At 32.9% G+C, this 15,464-nt stretch overlaps 1 protein-coding gene and 1 long non-coding RNA gene across 6 annotated transcripts in view; both read right to left on the reverse strand.

The window, feature by feature from the left end:
• The window catches only part of LOC143237347 (uncharacterized), a 367,273-nt gene that overhangs the window by 246,904 nt on the left and 104,905 nt on the right, over nt 1–15,464 (reverse strand). The window lies entirely within an intron of this gene.
• The window catches only part of LOC143237345 (cytochrome P450 3A9-like), a 104,690-nt gene that overhangs the window by 8,107 nt on the left and 81,119 nt on the right, over nt 1–15,464 (reverse strand). For 3 of the 4 annotated variants that reach the window (XM_076476492.1, XM_076476490.1, XM_076476493.1), the window contains 8 exons: nt 14,538–14,683; nt 13,885–14,000; nt 12,251–12,404; nt 10,509–10,669; nt 9,916–10,004; nt 9,678–9,821; nt 9,199–9,361; nt 8,121–8,421 (listed from right to left, as the gene is read on the reverse strand). In XM_076476492.1, the coding sequence (XP_076332607.1) occupies nt 8,329–8,421; nt 9,199–9,361; nt 9,678–9,821; nt 9,916–10,004; nt 10,509–10,669; nt 12,251–12,404; nt 13,885–14,000; nt 14,538–14,683 (1,066 nt within the window). In that variant the 3' untranslated portion in view covers nt 8,121–8,328. Of the gene's footprint in view, nt 1–8,120; nt 8,422–9,198; nt 9,362–9,677; nt 9,822–9,915; nt 10,005–10,508; nt 10,670–12,250; nt 12,405–13,884; nt 14,001–14,537; nt 14,684–15,464 lie in introns of those variants that run through there. The other variant, XM_076476494.1, reaches the window with a different exon arrangement.

Consider the following 15,464-nt stretch of genomic DNA (forward strand, 5'->3'; position numbering starts at 1 on the left):
ATATTGTTCTGCCAGAGTCTGTCTCAACTGCTTTCCTCAATGTGTTTTCGACTGAGGATAGCTTCCTTCCACGACCTTCGTCTTCTTCAAGACATTCACTTCCACGTCTAAACTTTTGGAACCAACGCTGAACTGTACGTTCAATAACACAAATATGGCCAAATGCCTGATTGATATTCCGTCTAGCTTCAGTAGCTTTTCGTCCTAGTTTGAATTCGTAAAGAAAAAAAATCAGACGAAATTCATTTTTGTCCATGTTGCCTTGGGGTTGCGAAACTTACTCTGTGTAGAGTTAAAACAGCAGATAATTAAGACACCTTGTAAGCGATAAACGTTGGATTAAACCAACTAACCAAAGATAAGTTACTCAATATTCAGCTTCTAAATGTCATCGTGAGAATTCCGACATTTATTTCTGGACAACCTAATATTTCAAATAGAAAGAATTACATAAACAGGTACAGAATTTATTAGGTGTTGTGTGAAATCGCTTTGATTACGACTTGTTTAGTGTCAGCATTAAACATGAGTTGGGTGACACTTTTTGGGTTACAAACTAACATCAAACTCACACTTCTAGTATAAAACTAGTTACGCAGATCGTTTTAAAAAATCACAGGCTTGGAAATGGAGTTCTTATTTAAGTGAATAAATCTGTAAAGAAACCAATTATTAAATCTATTCAGCAAATAAACTGTAAACTTATATTAAAAAAGCATGGATTATAAACAAACCACATTAGACATATGACCTACAATAAGTTAAAATTGTACGACGTAAAGGAAAGTGTCACGTAATTTATGAACAGATATGCCTAAATTACACGAGTTGATGTTTAAATAAAACGAGTTACGGTTAAGTTTCAACGAACGGATTAGAGCCGCTTTTATTAAACATTAATATTTGAAGACAAGTTTAATTTCTGCCACAAGAGGTGCTACCATTATTTGTTAACGAGAAAGGTAAGAAACAGAGGAGCCAGGTAACTGGTTGAAAAACCATATTTTAGATGCTACAATAAACAGTTGTTTTTGTAAAGATGGCGAATAAAATATTTACTTACTCGGCGATCGATGAAAGCATGAAAATCCTTGATCGTAAGCAAATTTACAAGGTCTGGATCTCCCATCACTAACACTGGGTTTGTTCCTTCGAATTTCCTTGAACACATATTTTAAGACCGTTGATTGTAATCACTTACATAATTAAACTAGTGAAAAAGTAATTCAGTTTTCTTATAAAATATATTTTTGTTTTTCGAAACGTATAGAAAATTGCAGAAGTTCGGTTCATATTTTAAAAGTTAAAATACGTTACTGATTTGCAAACAAATTAATATAACAGTCGATATCTGTCAGTATTTATTAATGACCAAAATAAATGAACGAACTCAATTAAGCTTCTACCTTAACACGAGTCTCGAATGAAACGTAAGTCAAATATATCAAATAAAAGATGTCACAATCTTACTTCAATTTAATCTATGTTTTGTGTATACACAATTTTTAAGTTAAGGTTACATTGGAGACGTCCCGTAAACGATCACTAAATATGAAGTTTATGTTTACAGGTGAAGCAACTGTCCATCGCTGGACTCTTGATTACTAAGTTATTACCATCAATTTTATGTTGTGTGTGTGTATGTGTAATTTAAGGGTTAGTACAAATGAAGAAACATCAAGCATTTATTGAGAGTATGCGCAGTAGATACAAGCTTCACAAATTAAGCAGTTACACAAGATGGTTATTTTTTATATTTCTCAAAAAACAATTTCATACAAAACTCTGACAGAACTGGAATTATTTAATATTTTTTACTTTTTGTGTATACATATATATACGTTTTTGAAATAAAACTATTTTCAGTTGGGTTCTGTTCCTCAGCGTTACGTCATAGAAGATCATTATATAAAAAACAGGGTTTTAGTACCTGTTGTGAGCACAGCACATCTAACACGTTTCGTAGCTTTATGTTTAAATAAACATTAAGTTAGATAGTTTATAATTTTATTATACAAGTTGTTTAAAACACCGGTACTTCACATATAAATTGTTAAATTGAAATTTAATTACTGTGCATGCTCAGTGTCGCTATACGATGGGGAGTAATAATACTTACTTGAGTAGCATGGGCAACATGGGGTCTTGGGCATATTATAGTCAATAGCAACAAAATTATACAATTACGGAACTTGATTTTGTAATATATATTGATATTTGAAATATCTGTCGTACGAAACGTTTTATACATATAGATCTGATTAATATTAAAAGAAATGCATTTGATATATAAACAATTTTTATTAACTAATACGAGCATCTTTATTTAACACTAACCTGATTCACTATCTAATGTAGGCATTCCTCTTTAAACACGATATATCGAAATAAAATATTCAAGTTCTGTAAAACACAATGTTTTACTGCTACCAAATGAATTAAACTGAACTATACCCATACATATTTCCATATTTATTGTATCTTTCTTTCAGTTGGTTTTAACTCTGGGTGGAGAAGCTTTACAATAGTTGTTTTGAAACAGCAGAACAAAGGATCATGACATACGCATTTTAAAATCAGCTAGAGAGTCTATTCGAAGCATACCATAACTAAAAGCTAGGTATTTCAACAAGTATTTCGAAACGTCTAGGGAGGAGAGCCCCTATCTAAAACTCGTACCAATTTAAAAAGCTAACTGTCCCACTCTTTGAAATAGGTTTATTCAAACTGGGGTTTGATGTTCATGTTTGCAGAAACTAATGAGATTGTTTCATAAATATTGATAGAAACAAAACTTCTACACAAGCTACATATCTCGACACATTGTACTGGCTTCTAAAGTAAGCAGTAATGTAAATAATGTTGGACTTAATTTCCAATCAGTAATATATTTACATTTTAAATACTCACACATTTTCATATTAGATAGAATCTTATATTTTACTGACTTTCTAGCTTTAGATTACGTGTTGGTGCTGTGTCATATGAGAGGATCAAACTTCGGGTTTGCAGCCCACAGTGGCTCAGCGTTAAGTTTGGGACTTTTTATGCTAAAAATCAAGTTATTATACCAGGTTTGAGAAGATTATGGATAGTCTATTGTGTAGTTTTACGCTTTAAAACCATCAAGAAATAAAAGCTTTGTCAGAATACCTAATACAAGCTTCATCTGTATGTGAACACAGAAACAATTAATTAAAACTTATAATATTCTGTTCGAGCTTTACAAGAGATGTGTTTATAACACGATTTTACATAGTCAATTACAACAAAGAATGTAGAAACCAATACGCCAAAAAATTGTTTTCATGTAATTGCTTTAAACTGTATCTCTAACAAAAGTAGCGTTTCTGACGGTAGCACGCGTACACTTGAGGATACGATGTGGTCAACGAAAGGGAACATTAATTCTTTATATAGTGAGATATTTGTCCAAGGCCTACAACAGCCCAAAAGGTAAACAGTGGGAAAATAAAAAAATTTCATCATCAAACTTATGTAGCACAACTTTAGAAGTACTTTTACGCACCTGAATTTTGTGAACTATGGCTACTAAAGCGTAAATACAAATAGTAGACAGTTGTAGTAAAACAAACAGATACAAAACAAACGATTTTATAACTCACTGTGTGTGATTTTGACTGAAAAACACTGAGCTAGACAGATGACAGTAACATGCACAATTATAAAAGTAAATTAATAATAGTTACCGATATTTACTTGCACTAATATCAGTATCACTTTGTACGTTATTTACGATGACCAGAAACCCACTTGAAGTATAGGTATATTACATAGACGGCTGGTATGAGAATTTAAAACTTCAATTTACATAAAGTACAAAAGTAAAGTTTTAAACTGTACTTTAGTTAAAAAAAAGTTTTTAACACCAATATCAGCCGCCTCTGTAATGCATTCTTCGTCAGCCTTTCTCAAACTAGTGTTTTGGCACAATATTTGATCTCAAGGTTACTGTAGGGAGAAGGGTTTATTGTTTCAATTTTGCTCAGAGGTACTCAAGGGCTATCTGCGCTAGCCGTCCCTAATTTACCAGTGTAAGACTAGAGGGAAGGCAGCTAGTCATCACAACCCACCGCCAACTTTTGGTCTACTCTTTTACGAACGAATAGTGGGATTGACTGTTTAATCATAACGTCCTCACCACTGAAAGAGCGAGCATGTTTGGTGTGATGGGAATTCAAAACAGCGATCCTCTGATAACGAGACAAACGCCTAAACCAGCTGGCCATGTCGGGGCTCAATCTTTCACGGTCGAGTGAAATATATATTTTTTTATTAATTTCAATTTGGAAAACTTCTTTCACATGAACCAATAGACACACAGACAGCCAAAAAGGAATATCAAACACAGTGACAAGCTTGGCAGAGAATAACAAAAGTTCCATTTCACAATAATCTAGAAAGTTCAATGCTTTTCATTTCTTTGACTCTTCAACATTAATTTTGGCAGTTTCCAAATGTCTCTGAAGTCGTCCAACTTTCACACTGATATTTTTATCAGAAAAGTCAATGACAATATGAGTCAAATCTGGCATTCACTTCCAAAGTTCTTCTTCTGTTGTTACAACTAGTGTTTGGATGAATAATAACTAAGAGTGACAAAATTTGATCCATCGCCTTTGAACAAGTCTCCAGTTCTTGATGAAAGAGATCAAGATATTCAAATATAGCCCTTTTTACTTAATGTCGATGTGAGACCAGCATTCTTTGCTGTCTCTCCTGGTATACTTTTTCGGAGCTTTACTCTCTCTCTTCTCTCCATAGAAATGTCCATATCCTCACATAATTTTTTCTTCTTGTCAATTGCTGCTTGATAACCTTCATCATTAGTTTTTGAAGCTTCAAACCTGCTCCCTTGGTCTTCCATTTCTCCGTGCATGAGAGATGCTGCTCAGAAGTCTCATTGTCAGACACCTTTTGGTTCAGTTTACATCTTACTTGAAATCCAATGACAAAGCTGGATGTTCCAATTCATTTGTCATCAAGAGCAAACAGTCTGCAGCAAAAGAAAACAAACTTCCTCTTCATGAAAATTAAATCATTCACGTTCTCAAAACATTCTCGCCTTTTGGCAGAACCTTATAGAACCACGCAGTAGTAAACTATCGACTCTTCCCTTTAGTCATCTCTATTTTGGAAGAGTTCACTTACCCTCTTAATAAAACCAACTCAATCATTTGAAACCGGGATTGGCCAAGCAGCGACATCAGAATAAAATAAAAAAATTATATGTCTTTTCTTGTTCATCAGAATCTTCCTCCTGTTGTGTGGACTTCTGCTGGCGTCTTCTTCCTTCTCATCAGTTTCGCGGCTTTTAGAAGAGGAATTGCTATACCAAATCCTTGCTTTCACTGTCACTTGAATGCTCTTGTGAAGAAGCTTTTTGTATTTACTCTTCAGATTTACCAGGCTGAATATGTTCAGAATTTTCTCCTATTGCACTTGATGTAGGCAGTGTCAAGTGAACAAAACTTGGAATGTCAGTTGCAGCTAGTTGGCTATACACAACAAACTGATGACTAAAACGTCAATAATCGTTCGTTTTTCGACGTAGTTTTTATCAAACATTTAATTTTTCGTTTGTAAATTTTATATTACCAATAAACTTTTATTTTATAGTTTAAATTAGCATCAAGTTTTGTAACCGTTTCAACGTTTTAAATTTTTGTTCTTACTTTGGCGAATTATTCATTTGGTTTTAAAACTTGTACTGGTATTTTAACTCTCCCGATAGCACCTCTCTCCTGGCTGTCACCCATGATAGACTGTCTCATTTATACCACCCTTAGTAGGCCATTGGATAAGGTAGTATATTGTAAATTTTTAATCTCTTGAGCAATTTTGTATAACGTGTTTGTTAGACAACAACTACTCAGCTAACAAATGTAAAACTCAACAATAAAAACTGGAATTTTTAGTTTAGTTAAAAACATATGGTAAACAGTTTTTCAGTGTATAGAAAATCATTCTGAATGCGCCATGGCAAGCGATAATGAAGTGGCAAAAGAATTATCAGTTTTACAGTATGACAAGTATCAGAAGAGATACACATCTGGTTCGTAACGAATCTTAGGACGAGCCAATCATTGCTGCACAAGAACGAACGCTTTTGAAACAGTTTAGTTTATTTATTAGGATAGCAGTGTATCTTAACGTGTAAATTCCTCTCAGTGTATTACTTACAACCACTGATGATAAGTTATTCAAAGTTGAAATTGATTTAAATCTGACATTGCCACTTTCTCAAGAATGCCACACAAATGACCATAATGTTCATCTGAAGAGATGTCGCAAAGATGTTGGACTTCCTGAAAATTTCATTAGAATCTGCACAAATAGAATAAAATAAATAACTGCCACTTCAATAATTACAACATTTAAAAGCCTGCAGATTCCAAAATTTATATTTCAAAAGAGGTAAATTTGGTAACCCAAAGCACATTTCACAAAGCAAATTATATCTCGTGTGATGGATTTATTATTATATATCTATTTTAACATTGATGTTTAAGTTATACGTATTTAGAAATGCACATAACTTATACTGTTAAATGTGTATTGTGAAATTCCCGCCTGTTCACTAAATTTGTAGAATATTTTTGAGTGTAAGAATAAGCAATATACGTTGTGTTAAAGCACTAGTAGTATCATCAGTTCTGTTAAGCAAGCTGAAATTTCAAGAACTCTCAAGCTTATAAAATTTACTAAACGCAGCGCGCCAAAAGACAGTATGTATTATTGGTTTGCTACAGTTGGTACACTATAAATCTCAGAAGCTATAACTGTAATTAATGCTTGCTAATCAGAAAAAGTACAGATATTTGACCAAAACGTTTATAGAGTTTTAAAATTAAAACCGTTTAATTGCAGTAGATTAGCACCGGACGTTAGTATTTTTACGAAGACATTGTATAACTTCAGCGGTGAAAATCTCGTGTGTGATTACCAAAGAGGTAGCTAACTACTCGTTAATGAAGTGAATTGTACCTACATCAACTCGGATTTATTTTGCTCATCGTGAACAGTCGATAAAATATCCATTTCCTGACGAAATGGAAGACTCGGTATTGTTTGTAAATTAAAATATACAAATAAAATATTAAAACATAAAACTGTGTATCAGTTTTGTTAGAAATGATTAAATTTTATACATATCGACATTAAATTGTCTGAATTACAATTTAACTAAATTTTATGCTACTTGAAATCGTAATACCAAAAATAGACTGAATGCTCATCCGAGACAAATTATAATACGTATCCAATAGACAGCAAATCTTGTAAAACATTTCCTATTAAGACATTAATATTTTCTGTAAATTTTAACAAGTATGAAATTCTTTCAATGGCTAGGCTCATTCTAGAAAACGTAGAAAAAGTACGAGACGGTTTGCGAGTGTCTTGGCACGCAGTTCATATTGCTTGTTTCATCAGTTTATAAACAGTGGCCTTATCAGTCATTCCTTTGTAAGCTAAGAGATGACAATTTGTTGTTGTTTTTTTATCTAGCTGAACTAGCTGTTCATTATGGAGTATTGTAAGACTAGAGGGAAGGCAGCTAGTCATCACACCCACCACCAACTGTTATCAACGAATAGTGGGATTGACTGTCACATTATAACACCCCCATGGCATGTTTGGTTCCTAAGTGATGACACCTTATACTGTGTGTTTCGTTACCGTTTGAAGTGTCAGTCTTACTAGGAAGGTTGATGCTCCTTCTTTCTTTATGTATCAGTTTCAGGGTCAAGAGGTACGAGCTGTAACAGCTTCCTTCGAGGCACAGTGAAAACAATTTACAACACGGGTGTAGTTTAAAATGTCAAGGACAGTGACTAGCTTTGATGGCACTCGAAGTACACCAGCAAGACCGTACATTGCACCAACAGCTAGTTATTTTTGTTGTTAACTGTTATAATTAAAAGTCGTGGTGTCACTGTTATTCCAAAATGAAATGTACGATTTCTGTTTCGAACACCATCTGTTTTGCATCTTACATTCTAAATCTGTGCTTTACTTTTGACATTTAAACTTTGAAGGGAATCCTATGCACTTACAGCATCTGCACTTTAAAACACAAAAACACTGAGAAAAACGAATTTTTATACTAAAATTCTTTTATTCATAACATTTAAGTACGTGACAAACTTAGCAGAGCTTCTAATTTAAATTGTTTTGTGTGAGCAGTTAAACGATATTTAGTTTAGTTTTTACGGATGTAATTTCAAAAATGGAATACATCACATTACGGGCATATTGTGTAACTACGTTTACGTGCTTAGAGTTACAGGAAAATACACACAAGAACTACTGAGACCACACTTCTGCACGTTTTTCAACGACCAACGACACCTGCTTGGCTTGAATTAGTCCTAGTCCATTATAATATTCAAGTGGTACCTATTAACAAATACGAAAATTCATTTAGCAAAATGAATGATCTATATTCTAATTTAAATCTAGCTTAGCTCTCTTACAATATGTTCATTTTTCACTTTGAAGTAGCATGGACATTCACTTTGGGAAATTCTAATTGAATAGAATAGTGTATCAGTTTCAAAACATTTGTTGTTCTGGAAGTGAAGATGAAAGTTGAGCCAGTCAAGAGGAACACTATGGTCTCCTGACATTTATGTACAGTACAATGTGTTTTTAAATTACAACTTTATTAGACTAATAATCTGGTTTAAATACACGAAGTTGGAATAGTACAGACAGTCTATCGTGCAGCTTTGCGTTTTACAGCATACAAATAAAATATTTAAAAGCTTGAGCACTTTGGAATAGAAATTTGCTCATTTTATACACAAAAAGAAAACAGCTCATTCCAGATTAAACAATGGACAAATCTGTGAAAGCCTCAGATTTTGTATCTTTGTAACCACTTTAATAGGTCATTAATCAATAATAAAGTGTTGTTCTCGGTTCTGGTGACATAAATTGGTTTACGCCAACTAACTGCAGTGTTATTGTTTTTTGTTTTTTTTCTTTTCCTCACTTGCTGTTTCGCTTACACATTCACAATCACACGCTCAAGGAAAGTGTGAATTATGTTGTACAAGTAACTCGCATTATACAGGTTTTGTAGTTAACATATTTATATATTTCTTCAAATGACTTATAAACACTTAACAGTCACTGTATATCGACAATTAAAAGGATCGAAAAGTGTCCTACCTTGGTCTCTGAGCAACGGTGGAAACGGAAGTTTCTCAGTACATGAGCGAGACAGAGTTTAGCTTCTAACAAAGCGAATCTCATTCCCACGCAGTTCCTGTGACCAGCACCAAATGGTAAGTAAGTATAAGGGTGACGACATTTCTTGTTCTCTGGAAGGAACCTACAATAAAACCGATGAGCGTGATGCTTAAAATATAAATAAACTATTTTTAGTTTACGAAACACTGAAATGGGCGACATTTCGATGAGTACTACAAAATTGAATTATAAGCATCGAAGAGGTTTAAGAAAACAACGACATCATTAAATAAGTCACCCGGATTACCGCTGGAAGCAAATGTTCCCACGCCATTTCCCAACATATTACTGGCATATCTCTCATTTTTAAATGATATACAATGATATACATATAAAATTATGAATAATATTTTTATATACCTTAAAAGAAATACTTCGACATAGAAGAGAAAACGAACCTTTCCGGGTCGAAGGTGTTAGGCTCAGGATAATACTTTGGGTCATGGTGAATTGCGTGGACAGGAATTTGGACGATGGTCCCTTTTGGTATCGTGATCCCAGTGTCTCCTAACTCGTAGTCAATGTTAGCCCTTCTCTCGAAGCTGGTGAGGATATGAAAATGTAAGTTACATAAAAGTAAATATGTGTCACCTGAATATTTTTCATTAGAACAGTTTAACTTATAACTCTACTTACAAGGAGGCGATTGTGTGGAGTCGTAACGTCTCTGACAAAACACAGTCAAGGTAGACCATTTTCCCGATCTGTTCGTAGTTAATTCCACCCTGAAAATAAACAGTTTGGTTTTCTCATATATCTTTGTAGTAAACTTACATATCAGGTGCATCGAGGCAGCTGTGGTAACAAACGAAGAAAAAGAATGAAATATTACCAGTTGAAAATTTTCAGAAAATTAAACAGTGTTCAAACATGTAAAATACACATTTGTTTGTATACTGAATGTTTATCTCTCATGAGTAAAACATAGTTCACTTTGGTGCTTTTAAGCTATATATATTAAACACACATAGGTCAATATAATACTAACAAATGAAGCGCAATAGTGCAATAATCTTAATAGAAACAAGGTCAGATTCAATAAGGACCAACAAATTTGAAAACATGAAACTTTGTATTTCTTTTTTCAAAATTAACGTCTATGAAATATACAAACACACATACACTAATATCTTCACATTATATCAGTGTCTTAAAATTTCTCGAAGACGTATTATTCAAAATTCACTCACTTCCTGGTTAAATTAAAACTGGTTACAGACGTAACTTACGTGTTCTTCCCAGACGTGATCAATTTCTTGGATCAGTTTCTCTTGGCACTCTTGGTTCAGAGCCAAACAATACGCACAGTAGGTTAATGCACTGGCTGTTGTGTCGTAGCCAGCCAGGAAAAACAATATGCTATTGGCCAAAATGTCATCTCGTGTCATAACTACGAAAGAAACATCGGGAAACTTTACAGAGAAGGAAACGATGCTATACGTCAGTTTTCACTTATCGTTCTGTCTCGATATTTTAGCCTGCCGTTTTCAAACAGTGCACAGTTGATTGATATTTATTAGAAGTTAAACTATAATGACAACAATTTTTTTTGGAAATAACGACTCGAAATATCGCAAGTAAAAAAATATCAAAGTTCACTAACTAGATCTAAGTATTCTTTACCTCAAGGTAAGTTTAATATTATTTAGAGAAATAGAAGAGAAGTTTGCATACTTCCTCTTACTACCACTCATTGTATCATGTGAAAAACTTGATAACCAAAGTTATTAGGTTCTTCTAGCGAGAGTTATTCTGGTGTACATCATATGGATCACTTCGCAACTTGAAACGAACCCCTAAGTAATATCCTTCTAGGACAGAATATTAATTTTAATTTTTTGTGTTTTTTTACAGTTGCAAACTTTCAGATGTCTCGAAGGATAAATATTAAAATAAACCATACAAACAGAACAAATACATATTCAAACACATTCCTGTTTTTACCAGTCTTTCCCGTTTATACTTTTATACTTACATTTCTTTCAACCAGTCGACAGAGAATGTCTTATTTTTCCTTTCGTTAAATTCCCTCATAAAAAAGAAACATTTTTGTTATCAAAGTTACTTTTAAAGTTAACCGTTCAACATATATGAAGATTGATCATTCGATGTTGATTCCAATATCAAATTTTACAAATTATCAATAATTATAAATTTTCCTGTAATTGCAAAGTTGTTGTATGTAATTAAGCACAAAGCTACATAGTGAGCAATCTGTTCTCTGCTCACCACAGGTATCAAAACCCAGATACGTTCTAAATCCGCAGACATACCATTGTGCCACTTGTAGGTCTATCAAACAGAATCATTTTGTTACTTTCTACTGTTAACTGTTCAGAAGATAGAAAGCATAACACACACACAAAAAAAAGAAATTCTTAATTAAAATTGCAATATCCAAAACTTTCCCTAAACTCCCACGAAATATTCTAACATTTTATAGTGTATCTAATTATTCTACTTATGTTCAGTTTTACTTGTGCATAACAGAATGAGAAAATTAATCCACACTTTGAAACAAAGATGTTTCTCTATGAGTAACTATATAACAAAAGTTTGTAACAATACGAATTTTTTCCATGTATCTACATGGAACTTTTAGGACTGCAACTGAAAGCCAGAAAGTTATTTATTTATTGTTATTGTAATGCCACACTACAGGTTGTAAGCACTCTGTATACTATAGGGTATTAAATCTCGCTGACCCAATAAATGATAACAATGTAGTCATACTTAATCAACGGTAGATTTCAGGTTGTGTGGATCTAGGTGATAATAATTTTTGTGGGCTCTACATCCCATGTAGTTTTACATGGAATAAAACTATCAATGGACCTACATTAAGACCATGGGACCTTGAGCTCAGCCCCTCTAGCCTCTACCAAAGTAGATCACTGTACTTAATGCCAACAATATAGCATTATTTTAGAGTAGTTGTTCAAACTGCTATGAAAGTAATAAATAACTTTACTTTTCCGTTTGGATGGTTTTAACATAAATTCATTATTCTCATCTTTATAGCCATATTCACTGTCCATTAAATTTGTGACTTCATCAGGGTCATCTTGAACTTCTTGGGTGGACTGCAGAGCATTTAGCATAAGCTGAAGAAAATCATTTCGTTTCTACAGAAAAAAAAAAAACCACTTCTAAGACGAGTTTTAGATGAAGGAGAAAATACAATATGTGTACAGTTACAACTATCACGGATACTGTAATTTCAAATCCTCCCAAAATGTGTGAAGTTTAAAGTTACAGGAAGTAACTTACAGTATACATACATACATACTTACATACAATATAGTATGTATTGTAACTTGAATTAAATGAAAAATTAAAATTATACCTGTTTAATAAAAGCAAAAAATGATTGTAAAGAGGAAAGTTACTTGGACTTGCTCTTTATAGCAAGATTACCAACATCTGATTGTCTGTATAATCAAAGTATACAGTTTTACTTCAGACAGGATAAAAGGGCATTCTCCTTATGTAATTAACCTTTTATGTTCTATAAGCAAGAAACTGGGAGGTTGACAAATAATAATAACAATAATAATGTACTACTCCTGTTTGAGTACACCCTGCTTGCTTACCAGAGTTATTTTGTGTATTAGAACTACGATTTCCCAGTGCCCGTTTCAAAATTCCAGTCGAAATATAATCCATAGGAGTTATGTCTAATGTCTCGACCAGTGTTCTCTTTGTGGGGAATAGCATGAAAACCAAATTCATTACTCAGATGCTTGAGATATTCAATGATTGAAAAGAATATGTTTCTGAAGAGAACTATCTTATTGAACACACACCATGTTAACATAATTTCCATAAGACCATTCTTTATTATGTTATGTATTATTGTTTGGTAAATATTGACGGATCTTTCTTTGACCTTAGTATTTGTGGGTTCTTGCCTATTACAGAAAGCTTTGTTGTTTTTTTTATTCTTTTTAAATTTTTGTGCAGAGCTAACAGAGCATTATCTGTGCTAGTCATTCCTAATTTTACAGTGAAAGACTGGAAGACAGCTGGTAATTACGGCCCATCGCAAGTTGTTTGGTTATTATTTTACTAATTAAGGATAAGATGGACCATCACATCATAACATCCCCACACCTAGGGAGACACGTATGTTTATAGGACAGAGATTAGAACTCCTGACCTGCAGAATGTAATTACCATAATCACCAAGCCACGATAAGCCATTACAGTAGGTAACACTGCTGGGATATGATTTATTGTAGGTTATGTACATGTCTTAACTTCAAGTTGATACACATACCACTAATTTTTTTAATAATGTCTTTAAAATATAAATGTTATACCCACGTTGGAAATTTAAAATATCCCCTCTGAACATCTTTATGATGTTCACATGAGAATATTTTACCCCAAAATATTGTTCAATATTCAGTGACATCACATTATCCACAAAACATGAAATATTTTGAAAATATATTTCTAATACATTCTAATCCACCTAGAATACATACAATTTGTTGATGCCATGAGATTGAGTTGTATTTGTAAAAATCGTTTGAATATAATGTACTCAATCCTCTGTATACACGAAGGAAAACAATAAAGATGTTTAAATATCGATATTACCTCTTTCTGTTCTTGCCTGTATTCAATAATTTGATTGCTGACATTTTTGAAGAAGTCAATAATTTCTTTGCTAATAAATCTGATACCAAAAAATCGAGCTAATTTCGGGTTGATAACTATTAGAAGAAAGAAATGCAGAAAATCGAATCATTTTAAGGTAATTAAAAGTAATAGAGACACGCAACACATTAATTTTTACTTAAAAAGCGTAACCGTGCGCTTAACACGACACTTTAAAAGTAAAGAAAATTTAAAGGAAATCTAATCAAAACTAGTATTTACTTTATCTAATTTATATAAAAAATATTCAACAATGCATTTATGCACATCACTGGAAGGAAATTTATTGAATTATTTATAGTGGTAAAGATAAGCACTTTATCTCGCTTTTGTTGACAACGATAAAATCAGGGGTTCGATTCCCCTCGAATGACTCGGCAGATAGCCTAATGTGTCTTTGCTATAAGAAAAGGACGCATGTACTCTTTCTTTCGCCGTTAAACCACGTTTATCTAAGATTACAGTGACCCCTAGCGATTTAGACATTTTCATGTGTAGCTCAGTCTTTTTTTTCTATCTCAATATTTTACGAAATAAAAATTCTTAATTTTCTATATATGTGATTATAAGAGCTATAGAAAACTATTTCTTACGTCCTAGAACTTCCGTAAATGTGATGTCTCTGTTGAACTGTGTTCGTGCGTAAGTAACGAAAGGGTTGTCAAGGTTTTTATACGAATCAATACGAGTTCCAAAGGCACAAGCTGCAATGGTATCCATGGTAAAGGCGCCAAACAATCTAAGGCATTTTACAAAGAGCACATTTTCAAAAATAAAACACACATAAAACTTTGTATAAAGATCTAATAAATATCATCCCTATTACTATAGTTTTTTTTAATGTTTAATGATTAACATAATCGGTTTCCGAATAAAATCCAATTGGTTGAAAGACAAATACATTTAGTATTACCTATTTATATTTTCATACTTTCGCACTTAAAATTGTACATGGGTAACAATTAACAAGGTATATTCACGATGTTCAACTTAAAATACATGATGCTAATTGTAGAACAATATAATGCAATATAATTGCTAGCAGTAGTTTTTCACTTCACATGGTTATTCATATGAAATTTCACAATATTTAATAAATTACACCTGTCAAAAGTATTTATCACACCTAATTTTAACGTAATATTTCAGTTTCAATTGCATCACCATGTCCCAATAATTAGGTTCCATTTCTAGGACATTTGATGTAATGACATCAGATTATGTAAACACCCCAGCAATGTGGACCAACCACATATAAACAAATAGAAATGTTTAACTTAAAACGTACTTTATTATTTGTATGTAATTCCCAGATAGAGAGTTCAAAAACCCAAGTTTATTTTACGATTCTACATGCCTGTAGTAAGTTGTTTCAAAACGAGCCGTTATAAACATTACACACACACTTACATTGTTCATGTAGTTAAGTGATTTACCATGACAGAAGTGGTGTTGAAGTTTACTCTAAAAACCATCTGTGGCGGATTTATATACGTGTTCGGTTTAAATATCTTTTCCAT

This window comes from Tachypleus tridentatus, chromosome 13, assembly GCF_004210375.1.
Source record: "Tachypleus tridentatus isolate NWPU-2018 chromosome 13, ASM421037v1, whole genome shotgun sequence".
Taxonomy (NCBI): domain Eukaryota; kingdom Metazoa; phylum Arthropoda; class Merostomata; order Xiphosura; family Limulidae; genus Tachypleus; species Tachypleus tridentatus.